This window comes from Juglans regia, chromosome 10 (genome assembly GCF_001411555.2).
Source record: "Juglans regia cultivar Chandler chromosome 10, Walnut 2.0, whole genome shotgun sequence".
Lineage (NCBI taxonomy): Eukaryota > Viridiplantae > Streptophyta > Magnoliopsida > Fagales > Juglandaceae > Juglans > Juglans regia.
The window spans coordinates 25,673,883-25,695,591 of NC_049910.1; the positions used below are offsets into that span (position 1 = coordinate 25,673,883).

General features: G+C 39.6%; 2 protein-coding genes across 2 annotated transcripts; one reads left to right on the top strand and one right to left on the bottom strand.

The window, feature by feature from the left end:
* Window positions 1-14,525: 14,525 nt before the first annotated feature.
* On the top strand, window positions 14,526-16,070 carry LOC108990070 (protein ALP1-like). Its single transcript, XM_018963917.1, has 3 exons — window positions 14,526-15,122; window positions 15,241-15,472; window positions 15,598-16,070. The coding sequence occupies exons 1-3, from the start codon at window positions 14,526-14,528 to the stop codon at window positions 16,068-16,070; spliced, it is 1,302 nt and encodes a 433-aa protein (XP_018819462.1).
* A 1,227-nt stretch (window positions 16,071-17,297) lies between these two features.
* Window positions 17,298-17,735, bottom strand: LOC108990073. The gene has a single exon (XM_018963918.1). The coding sequence runs from the start codon at window positions 17,733-17,735 to the stop codon at window positions 17,298-17,300; it is 438 nt and encodes a 145-aa protein (XP_018819463.1).
* Between the last annotated feature and the right edge of the window lie 3,974 nt (window positions 17,736-21,709).

Here is a 21,709-nt window from a genome sequence, read left to right on the forward strand (position 1 = left end):
CCCTCTTCCTCCTCTCCTCCACCTCTCTTCCTCCGTCCACTCTTCCTTCTCCTCTCCACTCTTCCTCCTCTCGTCCTTTCCTCCTCTCCTTCTCTTCCTTCTCTTCCTCCTCTCCTCCACCTCTCTCTTTCTCTTCACCTCATCTCTTCCTCTTCCTCTTCCTCATCCCCATCCTCATCCTCCTCTTCCTTTCTCATTCTCTCTTACTACTACACATTCTTCCTCCTAGATATACTATTTGTATGTTATATTTTTAAATATTATATTATTTTTGGTTGGATGTGATTAGACTTTTTTCTTTCTCAATCCTTACGGGTTTTAAATAATTTCCAAACCTTGAGATTTGTTGAGGAGGCCTTAGGCATATAATACAACTTTGATGGGTCTACTTAGTGGGCTAGCCTGCATACAAGGGAGGCAGATGCTCTCTAAGTCTATTAGATGACATTTTGTAATTATTATTATTTTTGTATAAAATACTCTTTATTGGTCTTAGTTCCTTATTCAGGAATACTTTCATTTTGATGCAAAGATGAAGGGATGAAGAAATGTTGATTTAGGTACTAATATTGTCGTTTCCTATTCGAAATTATACTCCTCATTTATACAATAAATATAAATAGTTTGATGCCAGATTATAGGATTAATTTCGTACTATTACTTTTTTATCTGATTACATATATTCTTCGATGATGAAGGGTTGTTACACACTTTACATTGACAGCTTTCAATGATTATATTATGACAAGCTAACTGCAGTATTTTGCCCTAAGAATCAACAGGTATATTATGTTAGAAGTTTTATGTCTCTTATTGGATTGTTTTCAAGGAATTTCCATTTTTTTTTTTTTACATTTTATTGTCTTTATAATGTGGAAGTTTTACATCCTATTGGAATGTTTTCATGAACTTTTCATTTTATTGTACCATTACTATGACAACCTTTATTAACTCTAGGTTTTATATCTCCTTGTAGCTCAATAAGATTGTCTAATAGTGCAGGTTTTCCATACTGGTTGATGCGGTTTTAGCAATGTAGTAATGAATTTTGTAAAGATTGATGACGGAAGATACTTGCTTTGTTTATGTATTTTATAGAGCCAGGTAAACGTATTTAGATTTTTTTGTTGATCTATTTTTTGTTCCTTGAAATATTATTTTTTCAATGCATATTATGAGGAACTTTTTTTAACAGTCAATTCTTGTTAAAAGTAATATCATAACAGAAGATTCCTTATATTTGTTTTCTACTAGTTTTCCCTTCCTATCCTCCTCCTCCTCATCTCTTCCTCATCCTTCTCCTCCTCGTCCTCTCGTCCTCTCTTCCTTTCTCAATTTATCCTCTCTTCCTCCTTCTACCATTCCTCTTTTCCTCCTCCTCTCTTCCTCTTCCTTCTCTCCTCCTTCTCTCTCCTCTTCTCTTACTACACATTTCTTCCTCCTAGATACACTAGATGCATGTTATATTATTAAAATTATATTATTTTTGGTTGAATGTTTTTAGACTTTTAGTATTTCTATCTCAATTCTTATATTTTAAATTTTAATTTCCAAACCTTGTGACATTTGTTGAAAATGGAGACTTTTTTGATTGAAATACTATTTATAGGTCTTATCCCTTCATTAAGGAATGCCTTTTATTTTCATGCAAAGATAAAGGGATGAAGAAAATTTGATTTAGATACTTATATTGTCATTTTCTATTCTAAATTATAATCCCCATTTAGAGGGCAAATGTAAAGAGTTTGATAGCAGATTACAGGATTAATTAGGTACTATTATTTTTTTATCTGATGACATATATTCTTCGATGATGAAGGTTACACACTTTACACAGATAGTTTTCAATAAATATATTATAACAAGCTAACTATGGTATTCTGTCCAAAGAATCAGCAGGTATATTATGTTAGAAGTTTTATCTCTCTTATTGGATTGTTTTCAAGGACTTTCCATTTTTTGTTACATTTTATTGTTTTTATAATGTGGAAGTTCAGACGTTTTCCTTAACTCTAGGTTTGTTATATTTATTTATAAATTAATCATACTTTTTTCATTAGTTGCAAAATTTGTGGTTCTCTAGGATTGTTTAATAATGCAAGTTTTCCAAGCCGATTGATGCGATTTTGCTATTGTATCAATGAACTTTGTAAAGATTGATTACGTAACATAATTGCTATGTTTATGTAAAGATATGTATTTTTATTGATCTATTTTGTGTTCTTTTAGACATTATTTTTGCATTGCATATCTTGAGAAACTTTTTTTAAATAGTTAATTATTGCAAAAAGTAATATCATAGCAGAAAATTTACTATATTTTTTTTACTACTAGTTTTTTTCCTCCTCTGCTCCTTCCTTCCTCATCCTCCTACTCATCCTCTCTTCATTTTCTCCTCCACTTTCTTTCTTCCTCTCTTTCTCCCTCCATTCTTCCTCCCCTCTTCTTCTCTCCTCCACTCTTCATCCCTCCTCTTTCTCCTCCTCTCTTCCTCCCTCCACTCTACCTCTCATCCTCTCTTTCTCCTCTCCTCCTCGCTTCTTTCTCCTCATCCTTCTCATTTCTCTCTTCCTCTCTTAGTACTACACATTTTTTCTTCTAGATATACTATTTGTTTGTTATATTTTTAAATATTATATTATTTTTGGTTGGTTGTGATTAGACCTTTAGTATTCTTTCTAAATTCTTATGCGTTTTAAATTTTAATATCCAAACCTTGAGATTTGTTGAGAGCCTTAGGAGACAGAGCTCTCTAGGTCTAGTGATGATATATTGTACTTATTATTTTGTTTATATACTCTTTGTAGGTCTTAGTTCTTTATTCAGGAATACCTTTCATTTTGATACAAAGTTGAAGGGATGAAGAAATGTTAATTTAGGTACTACTTATATTGTCGTTTTCTTTTCACAATTATAATCCTCAGTTAGACAGCAAAGGTTTCATGATAGATTACATGATTAATTCCGTACTATTACTTTTTTATTTGATGACATATTCTTTGATGATAGAAGGCTAGTTAGAAACTTTACCCTGACAGCTTTCGATAAAGCTAACTGTGGTGTTCTACCCAAATAATCAGTAGGTATATTATATGTTATATAAGCTTAATGTCTATTATTGGATTGTTTTCATGAACTTTCAACATTATATTGTCTTGATAGTTTGGAAGTTCAAACATTTCCACCATTAAGGTTTTTTATATTTCTTTGATTAATCATATTTTTCTATTAGTTGCAAAATTTGGAGTTCTCTAGGATTGTCTAATAATGCAAAATTTGAAGATACATGCTATATTTATGTATTTTATAGTGCCAGGTAAACATATTCAACTTGTTGTATTGATCTATTTTGTGTTCTTTGAGACATTATTTTTGCATTAATATTATGAGGAACTTTTTTTTTAACACTCGCAATTACAAGAAATATAGGCCCGTTCACTCCGCGACCTAAGAAATGCGTCTATACAAGAAGGGAAATGTTCAGCTGACATAGTTGGCACTGGCGGTGGCGCTCGAGAGTGCGCTTGGCATCATGTCTTTCCTTATCGAATCCAACACTTCAGAGCCGTCGGGTTTGGAGAGAGGACTTACACTACACTTCCAGTGCCCTTTGGAAATTCTGGAGCATCCCCATGTCTCTGCGGACTTGTCAGTTTACGAGGTACGAGAAAATTAGGAAAGCCAATCACCAAGTCCGGGTAGCCAATCGTGTCCCCCCAGACTTGACTTATCCCTCGCAATTCAAGCCCGCTAAGCCAACAAAAGAAAAAGCAAAAAAAATATACTGAGGAAAAAACAGAGCAAATGGCGTAGGAAAAAGAAAGAAATATAATTTTATTAATAATTCAAAATGTATATGAGCAAATAGCCGCAAGGGTGTCCAAAGATACTGGGTCAGAGTTCTTTACAAGAAAAGGAAATAATGTGTCTAAGTTGACAAACATAGTCGCATGAACAAAAACTAGAGCATTAGGACCTAGGTCAAGAAGAGAAGGGCGTCAGGAATCATGTCCCTACCCAAGGTGTAACCATGCAGGGTCTGGAGGGAGGTCACGGTGGTCAAGGGCTGTTTGCCTTTAAGGCTCTCGAGTCTGCCTGAGGGTTCTCCAGGATGTGGTCCCACATCCTTTTGAGGCATTCAATGTATCTGTATGACCAAGCCTGGTAGTGGATGAACACAGCTGACCTCAACTGCCCTGCTAAGCGGGGAACAACTTCTTGAACATCTTGAACATAGCTGACCTCAGAGCGACCCATCTCTGCCCTGCCCTGCAGAGATGGGTCGCTCTGCAAATCTTCAATGACCACTGCCTAGGCGCCCAGCCTATTCTCAACTCCCTTTAAATCGTGGGATGCTTGGTCGGCCCTCCCCCTCCTCTTTTCTTGGTCGGCAGCGGCTTGGGCGACCCACCCTTTCAAAGATGCAGAAAGGGATTGTCAGTCTTTATCCAGCTGCTCAAGCCGCTGTGCCTTAGACTCTCGACTGCCCCTCAAGTCGGCATTCTCTCATTGCAACTGGCTCAGTGATTCCTCAAGAGTCCCCACCTTCACGGTCGAACTGACCCTCTGCTGAGCTCCTTCATTACAAGCCAACTCGGCTTGCCCGTTCACCCTTACTCTTTTTGTGAGCAAGCTGGACTTTCACTTGCTCCCCTCTCTCTCTCTCCCCAAGCACATCGTAGGGCCTGATTCTCTCATTCAACTGCTTCCTGGTCGGCTACAAGGCAGCAAGCAAAGATGCACCCTGTTGACAATAAAAGAAAAAATGGGAATAATCAGCTTAAGACTTTTAAGTAATAAAACAACAGAAAAGATCAAACGGGTGACAGAAAAGACTTTTAAAAGATCAACAGAAAAGACGTTTGAGAGACTCGAGGAGAGTCTCTCAAACGGGTGACCGAATCCTTGATGGGCTTCTTCTTCGAGGCCTCTCACATTCCCATTTTTGCTTAAAAGTATTTTCTGTCACCCATTTGATCTTTTCTGTTGTTTTATTACTTAAAAGTCTTACGCTGACTATTCCCATTTTTGTTTTTATTGCTGACATGGTGCATCTTGGCTGGCCGCCTTCATTGTGGATGGCTAGGAAGCCCTCGAAGGAGAGAACCAGGCCCTTCGCTCTCTGGTGCGCCAAGCCTTGCGATTTGCTCGGTTGGAGAGGGAGGAGAATGAGAGCGGTTAGAAGTGGAGCTAGTGAAAGGCAAGCTAGCTAGTGAAAGGCAAGCTCTGTCATCGGTAGAAGGCATTAAAAGCCAAGCTTGTCTCTGTGAACGAACAAGCTGAGTTGGCTAGTAACGAAGTCCTTACTACGTTGGCGGCGAGGAGCTTGGCTGAGGGGTCAATTGATGAACTGACAGTGAAGGTGGCAGCTCTTGAGGAATCACTGAGCTAGTTGTAGTGAGAGAATGCCGACTTGAGGGACTGTCGTTGGAAGGACGGGAAGACTCTCGTTGGGGGTCGCGCAAGCTACTACCGACCAATATAAGTGGCTGGACACCCAGGCGGTGGTCATTGAAGATCTGTGGAGCAACCTGTATCAAGTTCAGGAAGTTGTTCCCCGCTTTGCAGGGGCAACTCAGATCGGCTGTGTTTGTCCGCGACAGGCCAGAGTTGATCTCACTTTTCGTCATGGTAGATGTTGGGGTAAGTCATCGAGTCAGGCCAGAGCTGATCTCTTCATCGTGGCGGAGGTTGGGGTAAGTTGTCAGGTAGCTGAGGGGCTGGACCCACTCTCCGTTGTGGGAGGGACGAGATGGGGCACCTCTAGCGGGAAAGTGGATTGTTTGTGACTAGACTAATTCCCGTCTGTTGACGCTCACGAGGAAGGTAAATGTCGGGCATGGTCCACTCTCCACCGTGAGAAGAATTGAATAGCCTTAGGCGTAACAGCAGGGAGGTAAGTAGTCATCGATGGAGATTTTTCTTTGATGGAGATCGTTGATGAAGAATACGTTGATGGAGATTACGTTGGTGGAGATTATGTTGATGGAGATTACATGATGATTATGTTGACATAGTTTACGTTGATGGAGTAAGGATTTGAGATAGGCGAGACACATTTATCCCTGGAAAAGCCATAGCCTTATTAATGGAATTTACACTATCGACATAGAAATATAAATTACAAGTCATAAGGTTCTTTCATAGTGAAACTCCCATAGACGCTCTGTGTCCTGTGGGCGTGGACCATGTGCACCCCGCTGCCCCTCGGTTTCAATTCCTGTGTGTAACACTCTGCGCTAAGACCTGTTCTCCTCAAATTTCTCCCACCTCCTGAGAGGTCAGGAACTTCATCTTTAAGTGATAGGTCGATGTTACTGCCCTTAGGCTATTGACCACATCTACCAATTATAGCATTGTATGACTAAGGAGCCTTCAGAGGAAGTCGACCATGACAGAGGCCGTTGAAGGGGAGCTGCTTGCCAAGACAAACAGCGTGATAGTTCCAACCAGTTGGACCATGTCCCCGGAGGCATCTATTCCCCATCCATGTAAAGGCTTCCGAGAACAGGATGTTTGCTGAGTTGCCATTGTCGATAGGAATCCTCCTAGTGGTGAAGTTGGTGACCAACTAGGGAGTTTTCGTGCGGGTAGAGGACCCCCCTGCCCTCCTTGTCGCCCTCTCCAAAGGAAATGGTCGAGGTCGGGTCGTTTCTTTTGTACTTGGTGGGGCGGGGTGGCACACTGTCGAATACATTTTTTTGGTATCTCGCTCGTTTGGCGTGCTCCTTCCGCCTGGATGAGGTTGCACCCCCGCCAGCAAACCCCCCTACGATGGTTCTAATTTCTCCTAACAGTGGTCCTTCTTTATCTGGTGTGCCAGGGCGATCACACTAGGGTCCCTGCACAACCGCCCTTTCCCGTCCTGTGATCTTTGCCTCCACTCCCGTTGTGGCCTCCGGGCGAGAGGGTACCGCTGCCTCGGCCGCCTAGCCTGTTCTCTTCCCTCTTTCAAGGAAATGCAATCTTCGGTGTTATGAGTGGGGGACTGGTGGTAGGTGCAATAGCAGCGGATGGCGCCCTTGTAATCGTCTTTTTGGGTGGGTTGGCATTCATCTTTCTGGATGGCGAGCGCCAGTCGGTCAAACCAAAAGCCCCAGGCCTTCATAGAAGAGGAAAGAACTGGAACAGGCGGAGAGGAAGGGGAAGGCGCCAACCAGAGGCAAGGCCCGCAAGAAGACAAAGAAAGGGTCGTGCAACAACAGGAGAGAAGAAGTGTGCCCTCAACATTGATATAATTGTCAGCTTGATCTATGAATTCTTGCAGTGTGGCTGGGGTTCTCCTTGCCAATTTTGGCATGAACTGGGATCGGGGCCACACTACTCCCAGGAGTGCCGCCGAAGTTATCTTTTCATCCTGGTGGTCTGTAGTAATTCGTTCTTTGTTGAACCTAGACAGGTATGCCTTCAAGCTCTCTCGTCTTCCCCCTGCTTGATGGTGAGGAGGTATGTTGTGGGGTGTCTCATCTATGGACCCGGGTGCCAATGATCCAAACCATACACTCGCTGGACCCCTCAAGTTCAGCGAGAAAGGCTTGCTGGGCACTTTTCCAAGTAAATCATGCAAAAAGGTTGCCAGGTGTTCAAAGGGATCTCTAGTGTTCTCATGTCCATGAGGGGCACTCAGAACTTTGGCGATAGGGTCACTGCCATTACCTCCTCGCTGTAGAGTAGACCCATATTGGTGAGCAATTGGTCTTTTAATGATGATGTGCCCATCTTCCTTAAATCTTCTCTTCATACTTTTCTTAGAGATTACACAGCTCATCCTGCATGTTTTTCCATTTTTCCTCAGCGTCACATCCTTCTCATGCGTTCCTGGATCTCACGTGCTCGTTGTTGCTAGGTTCCACTTCATTTTCTGGCTTGTTGGTGGCTACTTTGAACATCTTCTTCTCCTTCTAAAGGGTTTCTACTTCAGTAGTTAGTTTTCACACCAGTTGAATATTACAGTGAGAAAAGGACGAGAGAGGGAAGATAGGAGAATGGAAGAGTGGAGGAGAGAGGAAGATAATAGTAATAAAGGAAGGAAGAGAGGTGGAGGAGAGAGGAGGAAGAGTAGATGAGTGGAAGAGTGGAGGAGAGAGGAGGAGGAGGGAAAAAATTTGTAATAAAAAACAATATAGGAAATTTTATACTATTTCAGTAGTAATTGACTATTAAAAAAACTTTCTCATAATATGCATTGCAAAAATAATGCCTCAAAGAACACGAAATAGATCAATAAAAAATCATGAATATGTTTACCGCTCTATAAAATACATAAACATAGCAAATATCTTCCGTCATCAATCCGTATAAAGTTCATTGTTACAATGCTAAAAGCACTTCAACTGGCATGGAAAACTTGCATTATTAGACAATCCTAGAGAATAACAAATTTTGCAAATAATGGAAAAGAATGATTAAAAAGAAAACATTTGAACCACATTATCAAGACAATATATAATGTAAAATAAAATAGAAAGTTCCTTAAAACAATCCAATAAAAGACATAATGCTTCTAACATAACATACCTTTTGATTCCTTGGGTAGAGAATACCACAGTTAGCTTGTCATAATATAGTCATTGAAAGCTATCAATGTAAAGTGTGTAACTACCCTTTATCATCAAAGAATATGTCTTCAGATAAAAAACTAATAGTACGAAATTAATCTTGCAATCTGCCATCAAACACCTTTGTATAATTTCAAATAGGAAACGACAATATCAGTAGCACCTAAACCAACCTTTTTTCATCCCTTCATCATTGCATCAAAATGAAAGGCATTCTTGAATAAATGACTAAGACCAATAAAATGTATTTTATACAAAAATAATAATGACTACAAAATGTCATCTCAAGATTTGGAATTTAAAATTTAAAACCCATATTGAAAGAAATACTAAAAGTCTAACGACATCCATCCAAAAATAATATAATATTTAAAAATAACATACAAATAGTATGTATACAAGGAAGAAATGTATAGTAGTAGAGAGAGTAGGAGAAGGAGGGAAGAGAGGTGGAGGAGATGAGGGAAGAGGAGGAGGGGAAAGGAAGAGAGGAGGAAGAGTGGATGAGAGGAATAGAGGAGAGAAGAAGATGAAAGGAAGAGAGGAGCAAGAGTAGAGGCGAGAGAAGGAAGAGAGGATAAGTCCTAGAAAGGAGGAGAGGAGGAAGAGTGGAGAAAATGCGAGAGGAAAAGAAAAGAGGAGAGAGGAGGAGGAAAGGAAGAGAAGAGGAATAGTGGAGCAGAGGAGAGGAGGAGAAGAGTGGAGGGAGAAAGAGAGGTGGAGGAGAGAGGAGGAGGAGTGGAAGGAATGAGAAGAGAAGAGGAAAGGAAGAGTGGAGGAGGAGGGAAAAAATTTGTAATAAAAAATATGTAGGAAATTTTCTGGTATGATATTACTTTTAGCAGTAATTGACTGGTAAAAAAAGTTTCTCATAATATGCATTGCAAAAATAACGCCTCAAAGAACACAAAATAGATCAATAAAAAAACATGAATAAGTTTACTTGGCTTTTTATAAAATAGATAAACATAACAAGTATTTTTCGTCATCAATCTTTACAAAAATTCGTTGCTACAATGTAAAAAGCACATCTACCGGCATGAAAAACCTGCATTATTAGACAAAGAAATATAACAAACCTAGAGCTAATAAAGTAAAACGTTCGAAGTTCCACATTATCAAGACTATAATGTAAAATAAAATAGAAAATTCCTGAAAACAATCTAATAGTAATATCTAGACAGAATACAACGTCATGAGATGATGAGAGGTTTGATGAGTGAAGGAAGAGGAGGAAGAGTGGAGGAGTGGAAAGAGTGGAGAAGAGGAGTGAAAAAACTTGAAAAAAAATATATAGTAAATTTTCTACTATGATATTACTTACTTTTAGCCGAAATTGACTATTAAAAAAAAGTTTCACATAATATACATTGCAAAAAAATGCCTCAAAGAACACAAAATAGATCAATAAAAAAACATGAATACGTTTACCTCGCTGTATAATATACATAAAACATTGAAAGTATCTTCCGTTAGCAATCTTTACAAAGTTCATTGCTACAATGCTAAAAGCAACTCAACCGGTAGGAAAAATCTGCATTATTAGACAATTCTAGAGAACTACAAACTTTGCAAATAATGGAAAAATATGATGAATCTACTAAGAAATATAACAAACCTAGATTTGATGAAACAAATGTTTGAAGTTCAACATTATCAAGACAATATAAGGTAAAATAAAATAGAAAGTTCCTGAAAACAATCAAATAAGAATACAACAGTAAGCTTGTCGTAATATAGTCATTGAAAGCGGTCGAAGAATATATGTCATCAGATAAAAAAGTAATAGTACGAAATTAATCTTGTAATCTGACATCAAACTATTTTACCTTGCCATCTAAATGACGAGTATAATTTCAAATAGGAAACGACAATATACTTAAATGAACCTTTCTTCATCCCTTCATCTCTTTGCATCAAAATGAAAAGTATTCCTGAATAAAGGACTTGTATTTTATACAAAAAAAATTAATGAGTACAAAATGTCATCTTAGGGCTGGTTTGGATGCTGGGACGAAACCCAGAATTTCGTAACTTGTCTCAACCTGAGACGAGATCATATATCCAAACGCACTGTTCAGGAAAGCTGAAGCGAGATAAAGAATTCTCGGGCACTATTTATAGATATGACAACACTCTGAAATATATTATATCTGTTGTCCCTAAAGTACAAAGTACTTTTCCCCTAACCTCTCTCTTCCCTCTGTCGAACTACCCCCCGTGTAGTCTTCAATGGAGCTGCCGTTCATCTAGGGTGAGACCCAGTCCAACAATACATCCCTGGTGGGTTAAATGCACGACGCAGCCCTACATTCCCCGGCACAGATCAGTTCTTCGGCCAACCTCGTTGCAGCGTGACTGCATGCGAAAACCAGCGCAACCCAGCTCCTCTGTTCGAACCGCGCCTCCGCAACCTCTGGTTTGGAAGTGACGTCGTTTCACCCCGTCCTGTTGAAGGCACTGTGCTCCAACCCTTTGTGCGTTCAAATCAGCCTGCGAAGGGGAATCTCTGCGCCTAACCTGGTCATTGGCAGGTTAGGCGTCATTCAACCCCACCCAGTCGAATCTCTGCCCCTCTTTCTCTGCCTCTGTTCTGCGTCCTCCTCAGGAATAGAAGTAACCCCAAAAGCAGACCCATCGCCTCGCGTGGCTGGCGAATTGTACCAACTAACACTGTGTTGGTTTGATCACTTCGGCTGCCTCATTGCCCCAAAGAAATGGTCTATAAAAATACAGGAACCACTCCAACCGAAGGCACCCCAATGAACCGGTGCAAGTCTCGCAACAGCATCCTGAAATCTCACCATAGATGGCTGGCCGTCCATAACTCCACCACCACCGGTCCGAAGACACGCTCCTACCAGGTATTTTTCCATCAGATTCTCACCCACTTAAGCTGGATCAGAACCTGCCCTAATATTGTCAATCCGCAGTGTGTGTGGAAAATACCTTCAGTAGTTGGAGTTGTTATTGAATAGACAGGGGCATGTATTTTTCTGTCGTTCACATCATTAGGCTTCATTTCTCACATGTGATATTCATTATATTTGGATTGGTAGTGTTTGTATTGATGTCTATATTGTCAATGATCCGAGTGTCGTGAGGCCTTGAAATGGTTTGTAATTTTTGTTCAGTATGTTTTGAGGACCTGGGGTGGTTTGGTAAGAACATCGTCTACATGTTTGGTAAATGTCTTGGCCGACTAAACACTTGGGGCATGCATAAATCGAACCATACCTTACTGACTATAGAATTTGATTGGAGAGGGAGGGTCTTGGCAAGCTGGACGTTCAAGGCCATGTATCACCTTGTTGTACCCGTGTGTAAACATCACTTAAGATGTAGCAATTCTGGCATGAATTGCGCACCATACCCATAGAGTGGTACACGGTAGGTATTCTATAAATGATTTGCTTTCACATTTGCACCTAACCTCTTGTATTAATTATAACAACCGACAATTGTTATAATTAATGTAGTCTACGTTCAGTAACATAGCCTATCTTGGTATGTCATTAACTTCATACCAAGGCTGATGCCACAACTTTCAATGACACAATTACTAGTAAATTCACAAAAAGTTCAGACCGAAATTCCCGAGACCTGGACGACGTGGTTGGAGGGCGTTAGCACAAAATGGCAGGCCATTAAAATTGTGCCTCTCGTGGGCACTAATTTGTACCACATGGCAGAGTGTGATCTCATGGGAGTAACCCATGAGGTACTCTAAAGACTACCTAATAAATCTCAATTATATTAGCCCTCTGCACGTTTGAGATCTCCCAAAGAATGTACAAAAGTATTAAAGGAAAAGAATCCATCCCTATTGAAACTATAAAACAAAAACTAACAGGAGAACAACATTATTTGGCTAAAATTAGTGTTTTATTTATAAATACTAATTTTATATTGTGTTTAGTCCAACACATCTCCCATCTTGAGTTTATAAAGTTTTATAAACTTGTGTGTAATTTAATTTATAACAATTAGTCCATGATTGATTCCTACCTATTTGGACTTGTTGGACTTTGTCCAACCATGGTATGATTGGAAAAAGAAAATGAGAATAACCAGGATTGGTGATTCTCATTTCCGAAAATGGGTGTCACCGTGCTCTATATATCATCTACACATCTTGGAAGCCACATAAATTGGTACTTTATTTGGTTTGTCCGAGGCCTAATTTATACCATTTCTTGTTGTAGCGTTACAACTTACGCTCAACATCCAGGTCATCATCTACGAAGGTATGAAACTTTTGTGCTTTTTATAACAATTTACCACCCCGTCAACTTCTTAACTTCTTCCATCTAACCTTCTTATCTACTTACTTCATTCTAGCTTTCATATGAGAGTCCAATTGTAGTAATTATGTACCAACTTCCATCTATTTCATGGCATGGTCTCATCACAATCTTATGGTGCCTTTGAACAATCGAAATCTGGTTTGGTTGTTCTCACTGCATGTGCAAACCATGGGTTTTCATTCTTCATATATTAGAACCACATGGAGAATGATACCATCGACTCGACCCGGGATGGAAGCTTATGGGCAGATGGGTTTGAGGATCTACTCATAGAGATGTTGTATGAAGACACCATCTCGGATAGATTGAGGGGAGGGAGGATCACAAACGATGATCATGTAAGGCTTGCTGAGAGGTTGTCTGCCGTTGGGCCAAGAAATTTTAATTCTGATCAAGTTAAGGGCAAAATTGCCCGTCTCAAGCGAAGACAGCGGGAATTTACCGATCTCATGAAGCAAACTGGCTTGGGGTGGGACTCAGCGAGGAAAGCACCAGTTGCTAGTGAAGAACACTGGATGAATGCCATTCGGGTAATACCTATAAATTTCACTCTTGTTTTACAATGTATTTGTAAATAATTAAATTCATCATTCCAGCTTTCCATCTAATCACTCCCTTCTTCTGTTAGGTGAGACCATCATGGAAGCATTTCAAGACGTACGGATGCCCTAAGTATGAACAACTATGTACAATATTTGGTTGTTCAGTTGCGACTGGTACCATGCATCGGGCCTCGACAGATCCGGCCCCAGACAGTGATGATGAGCGCTTGCTTGATGAGGAGCAGCAAGGTCGTGGCCGACCATTTACTGATCATGATGCAGCCCCCTCGGCCGATCCCCACATCCCACCTAGACCCTTCTCCGCCTCATATGCTAGCGGATCTCGTACACGACAAAGGGGGGGGCCCATGAGTAACCCAGCCATTCAAGTGCAAATGAGCGAGACCCTTGATGCTATTAAACGTTCAGCCGAGGCCAGAGAACAGGCAGCGATGGAATCGATGGAGTACAGCAGGTCGAGGAAGCGCAGTAAAGGGAACACTAGCATGGAGTCATCTGGTGCGTTTGATTTGCAGATGCATTGTATGAAGCTGCTTGAAGAAGTACAACCTCCCCTACCGACCGACCTCTTTAACAAGGCGTTCGACCGCTTATTGAGCACAAAAGTGCAGAGGGCATTTGTCTCTATCTCAGATGCCCGCAGAAGCCAGTGGGCTTGGAGTTTGCAGTGATCGGTGAAAGTGTTGTAGGCTACTCTTTATTTTCGTGGCTTTTATGCATGTCTTTCTACTTATTGTCTGTTGTTTTTTCATTTCAAGACAGCTATTTATTTCCAGCATGTTTCATGTATTTCCGACGTTGAATAGCCACTTATTTGCAGGATGTTTATTTTTTCTTTAAAATATTTCACTTGAGTTTGTGATGCCTGTTAATATTTTCACACCGCTACGTTGTGCTTCATGAATTTGACATGCCATTATTAACCTATTTAATGCGAGTGTCAAGACCTAAATGTTATGACAATGCCGCGTAGGCTAAAAAAAATTTCGATTACTCTGTTGATTTATTCCAAAACCGCAACGCTATCCACTTCAATTTAAAGTATGAACCTGTAATATTGTTTTGTTTCTTCATGTCCAACCATTCCAGTATTCATAATGGATACCCATAGTAGTTCTGAAGAACCCCGATCGATGGAGACAAACAGCGAGATTGAGGATTCTAGCTCAAGTAGGACTCGTACCAGTGAGTCGGATGACCCTATGGCCACATATCAATCGAGTGGGGATGAAGTCGCAACGCAGGAGGTCCACATCGTCTACATGATGTGGATGGCATCACAATTGAGCTCGCCTCGAGTTCTCATCCCGGAACACAATATTGGCCTACGGGGGAATCAATATATTGAAGCCGTCTTGAATGGGAACCCAAGGACTTGTAGAACAATGTTTCGAATGGAAGTACCGGCCTTCCGATATGTCTGTGATCTTTTACGACAGTCCTTGATAATGGACCCTACAGAGAGGGTGACTGTGGAGGAATCATTAGGGATGTTTTGCTTTCTTGTTGGCCATGCACAAGGTCAGCGCATCATTGGAGACCGATTCCAACATTCGAGCGAGACAATTAACCGGCATGTGAAGACAGTCATGCGGGCGCTACATCAGCTAGGGAGAACTGTCATTAGGCCTACAAACATAGATGGGGTCCATCCTTACATTACAGGGAACCCACACAATTATCCATGGTTTGAGGTATTTTATAATTTTTTTATTTGTTTTATTATTAATTGCATTATATTAAAATGGATTTCATGATATAAAAATATTTACTAACTAATGTACTGATTTATAAATACTAATGGTTTTGCAGAAATGTCTTGGTGCGATGGACGGAACCATGATTGACGCTGCTGCACCAGCCAGACTAAGTAACGCATATAGAAATCATCGTGGTCGAATCGCACAAAATGTGTCGTGCTTATATGACTTCGATATGAAGTTCACGTATGTATATACTGGCTGGGAGGGAACAGCACATGATGCTCGAGTATTCTTGGATGCTTTGAGTCGATCTTCGAATAAATTCCCTTGGCCACCACAAGGTAAATAATTGAGAAATTTCTTTTTTAAACAGTTCAGTTCACATGCCGTCGATCAAGTTGGTAATTAGAAACTATTTTGAGTGGCATTACTTCCAATTGTGTTGGTAATTTTTCTAATTTTGTAGGCCATTATTACCTTGTTGATTCTGCATTTCCCTGCATTGAGAAGTTTATGCCTCCGTATCCACGAGAACGGTATCATAGATCTGATCATTATAGTGGTCGTCAATTCCGAGGATATAAAGATTATTTTAACTACCGTCATTCATCCCTACGCAATATTATTGAGCGTACATTTGCGCTACTGAAAAATCGGTTTCAAATATTGAATGCGATGCCTCGATATCGGCCTACAAGGCAAGGGATGCTTGTTACCGCATGTTGTACACTGCACAACCTTATTAAAACGATAACGCCAAATGATGACTTTATTCAGGCTGCATTGGCGCTTCAGTTGAGTGAAGAAAATAGGGATGCGGATGACGAGTTGGGCGAAACCTCTGAGGTGGTTGACATGTCCCATGAGTCAGCTGGAGTTATGGCAGCACAGAGAGATGGGATTGCAATCCCTATGTGGCAAGATAGGTTTGGGGAATGATTGCTATTGCCTTTGAAAGAGATAGGATGGTGAAGTAGTATTTAAATTAAAACTATTTGGTATAAGTGTATTTGCCAAGTGTGGTATGTACTCTAGTTGTTTGTGAACGTTCATCTATGATGTATGTTTTGCATATTTTGTCTTTAATGAAGTTATGCGTGTCCCAGCAAGTCACGCATATGCAAGATGTTCAATCATATTTTTTTTTCGTGTGTTTTATTTTTTTTATGGTGAAGTATCAGTTGTTTTCAAGATAAATCGAATATGCAAGATGTTGTTTAATTTTTTATGGTGGATTCATTTTTGTTCTAATCTAATTTGATAATAAAACGGATTATAAGCGAAGCTTTACCCCAGCTACATAGATGAAGTAGCAGGGTATTAAATTTTAGTACTCGGTAGGTTGAGAAATAATCTAATAGAATATGCAAGCTGATAATGCGTTAAGTTACATGAAGCACATGGAATATATATTCGATTCGGGTGCACACAACTAACATACGATATCGGTCTGTTCAATCTGAATTAATTAACTTCTTCTGTTTTTTTTTTAACAGAGATTAATTTATTCTTATTTTGTGGGAATTAGTTCGTAGAAGTCATCGGAATAAATATGTAGGACGTTCATGCAGAATTAGGCGCCATACGTCTTCAGGTAGTTTTTCCTTTTTTATAATATATATAAATATTTATACGAGTATCACACAATAGGAATATAGCGAACTTGACGTACGATTCGCTCAGCTTTCACTATGGACTCTGCTTTACCTAAAAAGACCGAATTCATGCAATACTTGTACCGAACACTTGGGCCAGCCATTATTAACCCTTTTCTCTGCTGTAGCCCCCTCGGGATGGAATATCATAGGCTTCCTTTTGAGTAAAGACACAAAATGTGTTGTGTCTTTATTCATATAATGGTGAACAACCATTATATGAATAAAACCAAAGCACGGGTCTGGCAGTAAAACAAAAATTCATGAATGCTATAGGTTTAATTCAACTACAACAATTATCATTTCATACAAAATAATTAAAGTGAAGCTAGCTTGCATTAAAGGCAGTTTTGTAGTGAGAGTTTTTACAAGCATCCGGGAAAGAACACCCCAAGAAATGGCCTCCTTGTAATAGACAAATAAATACAACAGTTCTCAAAAAAGGGTGCACATATAATGGCGAATTGTTAAACATAACACCAGTAATTATGTAAAATGTATGACATGTAAATCATTTAGGTAGCATTAAATGATTTACATTATCATTAAGCTTCTCAAATTTAACAGTACATAATAATGCAAGCAATAATACCAAAGATGTGATCAAGGCAATGTTGTACTTCCTCTTCATTGATTGTAACTTGGCAGCTTCTATTCTTGCACGTTCAGCCTTCATCCTTTCATTCCTTTGATCTGCTAATTCCAAGGTGCGCTGACAACAAACTGGTAGCGACCTTGCAAGATCAACCCATTGGAAGAATCCACACTGGTTTTCCCCCTTGTAATATCGACAATTAAAAAACCGCCTCCCAATGCTGTTGCTCTTGGCCGAAGTCCGCAGTTTGGAGGGAATCCCACAATAGCATAGAGGTCTTTGTCCGTTAACCAGCTCATCTTCTGGCCTGATAGGATGAGCGTAGTTTATGGACACACCTGTACTCGAGGACATGGTTCTTGCATACAAAGTATAAACCAGAAAGAAAGCAAGAGATAGGGTCAAGTTTCTCACATCACTGCGAAGGAGAATAAAGGCAGACAGCTCACAAGAAGCTGGCCTTTCACACTGCCCACCACAATTTATAATGCTGATTTTATACAGGGAAATGCATACTTATAAATATAGAACAGCATAATATAGGTTGGTATTAGGTAGTGAATGGCAGTCAGAATATTATAACAGCAACATGGATCTTCGCAACTATAAAAATATGTTGCGGGTGACAAACTCTATTAAGCATGTTCAACTTTCAATGACGACTGCCTTTGAAATGCACTGCTACTTGAAATGTAGTTACTAGGATAAACCTCCTAGTAACCCTTTCCCAACCAAACAAACTGGTCATTAACCTCAACAATATTATTTTCCCGTAAGAGCTGATTCACATGGTGACTAATGGAATTCAAAGACAATGTGGAACTAAAAGCTGAACAATTGCAACCATATAGAAATAGGTTTTGGAAAGTTAATTGCAGTTGTTAACGTATAACTGACTATATTTTTTGTATTAATTATGACAACCCCTCTCTGCCCCTCAAATTATCACGTTGGATGTTGCAAGTTGACAAATGTTTTCACCCCGTCCGTATGAGAGCACTACAGTTGAGAATGGAGAATGATCGAAGCCCAATATGCAGTAACAATTATTTTAACCATGTTAATCTCCATATATTGGAGTGGAAGCAGTCACAAGAGATGAGATCAAAACACAGGAGATACACGATAATTTTGGGCGGAATGTATTGACAGAAACAGCAGATACACCCGTCTCCACCTCGTGCGAGATTCCAATCAACCCCCAAAATACATAACTCCAAACACAACTTACTGATTTGGCACACAACTACGCACAAATATTTAGCAAAATTACGGGATCAGCAATGAAATCGAACACACAACAACCAGTAGGCACTTCCATATGTACAACAGGGGCATTTAGCAAAATCATTTAAACCATTCCCCGATCGATCCTGACCGAAGGCACTATAAGAACACCCTGCACCCTCAATGAAATGGAGATGCAGCGCAAAAATAGGGAAACCCTAACGATTCCAACATTCGACTTCGTTTAGCTCAACAATAAAAATACGGGAACTTACCAGGTTGTCCTGATCTGGTTTGTGACGGAAAATTGTAAATTGAAGACGCCAGGAGTCCGTCGCTGCGGCTGGAGAGGGAGGGTGTTAAAACGCAGGCGATGTTGGGAAAGAAACGCAAGGGCTCGGTCCAGGTCTTAAAGGAAATGTTGAAACGAGGAGATGGGATCTTCAAACGCAGCTATCGCCACCAGGAGCGACAATATTCAGACCGAAAGGGCTGGCTTTGAAGTGAGGGTTTTATTTGCAGTTCTTCGAGCTTGGAGGGAGACGAAGAAGGAAAAGAGAATTGATGTTTACCTGATGTTGGACTTCTGGCATGACTTGTAACGTCTCGGCTGACAAGCAATAAATGAACAGCCAGTGGGCCCCGCTGTCTATCTCAATTCTCTTCCAGAAATTCCGAAAATTCTCATCTCAACTTTACTTCCAAACACATCTCACTATGGGACCCACAAAAATTTCTTAAAACATCCTCTGGTTTTAACTCAAACTATCTCTATACTATTCATGAAAATTCTCAAAATTTTCATCTCGTCTCAACATCCAAATTTGTTGAGACTTAGTGTATCCACCAATCACTAAGTCTAGTCACTAAAGTCTATCCAATCAAATTTGTACATGCCTAAGGCCTCAACAAATCTCAATGTTTGGAAATTAAAATTTAAAACCCATAAGGATTGAGAAAGAAATACTATAAGTCGAATGACATCCATCCAAAAATAATATAATATTTAAAAATACAACATACAAATAGTATATGCTAGGAGGAAGAAATGTGTAGTAGAGAGAGTAGGAGAGGAGAAGGAGGAAGAGGAAGCGAGGAGGAGAGAATAGGAAGAGGAGATGAGAAGGAGAGGACGAGAGGAAGAGTGGAGGAAGGAAGAGAGGTGGTAAAGAGGAGAAGAGGAGGAGAGAGGAGGAGAGAGAGAGATGAGGAAGAGTGGAGAGAGGGAGAGACGAGGAAGAGTGGAGGAGAGAGGAGGAAGTGAGGTGGAGGAAGAGGAGGAGAGGAGAGAAATAGTGGAGGAGAGAAAGAGAGGAAGAAGAGGAAAGGAAGAGAGGAGAAAGAGTGAAGGAGAGAAGGAAGAGAGGAGGAAGAAGAGTGGAGGAGGAGGGGAGAAGGAGTGGAGGGAGGAAGAGAGATGGAAGAGAGGGAGAAAAAGAGGAAAGGAAGAGAGGAGGAAAGGACGAGAGCCTCAAAGAGTGGAGGAGGTGAGGAAGAAAGGAAAAAATGTGGAAAGGAAGAGAGGAGGAAGAGTGGAGCAGAGGAGGAAGATATGAGAAGATGAGGAAGAGTGGAGGAGGAGAGAGAGTAGGAAGAGTGGAGGAGAGAAGGAGGGAAAAAACTTGTAATAAAAAAATATAGGAAATTTTCTCCTATTTTAGCAGTAATTGACTGTTAAAAAACATTGTAAAATAATATGATGCATTACTAAAATATGATGCATTACTAAAATAATGCCTCAAATAACACAAAATAGATCAATAAAAAACATGAATATGTTTACCTCGCTCTATGAAATACATAAACAAAGCAAGAAGTATATCTTCCGTCATCAATCTATACAAAGTTCATCGCTCTAATGCTAAAAAGTACATCAACCAGCATGGAAAACCTGCATTATTAGACAATCCTAAAGAGCTACAGGTTTTACAAATAATGAAAAAGTATGATTAATCTACAAAAAAATATAACAAAATTAGAGTTAATGAAGCAAAACGTTTGAAGTTCAACATTATCAAGACAATATAAGGTAAAATAAAATCGAAAGTTACTGAAAAGAATCAAATAAGAGACATAATGATTCTAACATAACATACATGTCGATTCCTTGGGTAGAGTACTGCAGTTAGCTTGTCATAATATAGTCATTGAAAGTTGTCAATGTAAAGTGTGTAACTATCCTTCATCATTTATATGTCATCAGATAAAAAAACAATAGTACGAAATTAATCCTGTAATCTGCCATCAAACTATTTACTTTTTCCGTTTAAATTAGAAGTATAATTTTGAATAATAAATGAGAATATCAGTAACTAAATCAAAATTTATTTATCCTTTTCATCTTTGCATCAAAATGAAAATTATTCCTGAATAAAGGACTAAGACCTATAAAGAAGAGTATTTTTATATATAAAAAATAATAATGAGTACAAAATGTCATCTATAGAGACCTAGAGAGCATCTGCCTCCTTTGTATCAAAGCTAAGAAGGCTATCCACTAAGTCTATATAGTCAAAATTGGATACATGCCTAAGACCTCCTCAAAAAATCTCAAGGTTTGGAAATTATAATTTAAAACCCGTAAGGCAATATTGAGAAATAAATATTAAAAGTCTAATCACATTCAACAAAAATAATATAATATTTAAAAATGTAACATACAAATAGTCTATTTAGGAGGAAGAAATGTGTAGTAGAGGAGGAGGTTGAGGAGGAGGAAGCGAGGAGGAGAAGAGGGAAGAGGAAGAGGAGAGATGAGGAGCAGAGGAGGAAAGGAAGAGAGGAGGAAGAGTGCAGGTGATGGAGAGATAAGGAAGAGTGGAGAGAGGGAGGGTGGGAAGGACGAAAGGAGGAAGAGTGGAGAAGAGATTAGAAGAGGAAAGGAGAAGACAGAAAAGTGGAGGAAGATAGGAGGAAGAATGGAGGAGAGGAGGAAGAGAGGAGGAGAAGAGTGGAGGGAGGGATAGAGGTGGAGGAGAGTCTCCTCTTCCTCTATGCTATGATATTACTTTTATCAGTAATTAACTGTTAAAAAAAAGTTTCTCATAATATATGCATTTCAAAAATATTATTTCAAAGAACACAAAATAGATCAATAACAA

Excerpts from the sequence above, each read along its gene's own strand:
- LOC108990070 (XM_018963917.1), top strand. The coding sequence starts at position 14,526 with ATGGATACCCATAGTAGTTCTGAAGAACCCCGATCGATGGAGACAAAC. Across the intron at positions 15,123-15,240 it reads ACAATTATCCATGGTTTGAG|AAATGTCTTGGTGCGATGGA; the intron begins GTATTTTATAAT and ends ATGGTTTTGCAG. Across the intron at positions 15,473-15,597 it reads ATTCCCTTGGCCACCACAAG|GCCATTATTACCTTGTTGAT; the intron begins GTAAATAATTGA and ends CTAATTTTGTAG.
- LOC108990073 (XM_018963918.1), bottom strand. The coding sequence starts at position 17,735 with ATGTCCTCGAGTACAGGTGTGTCCATAAACTACGCTCATCCTATCAGG.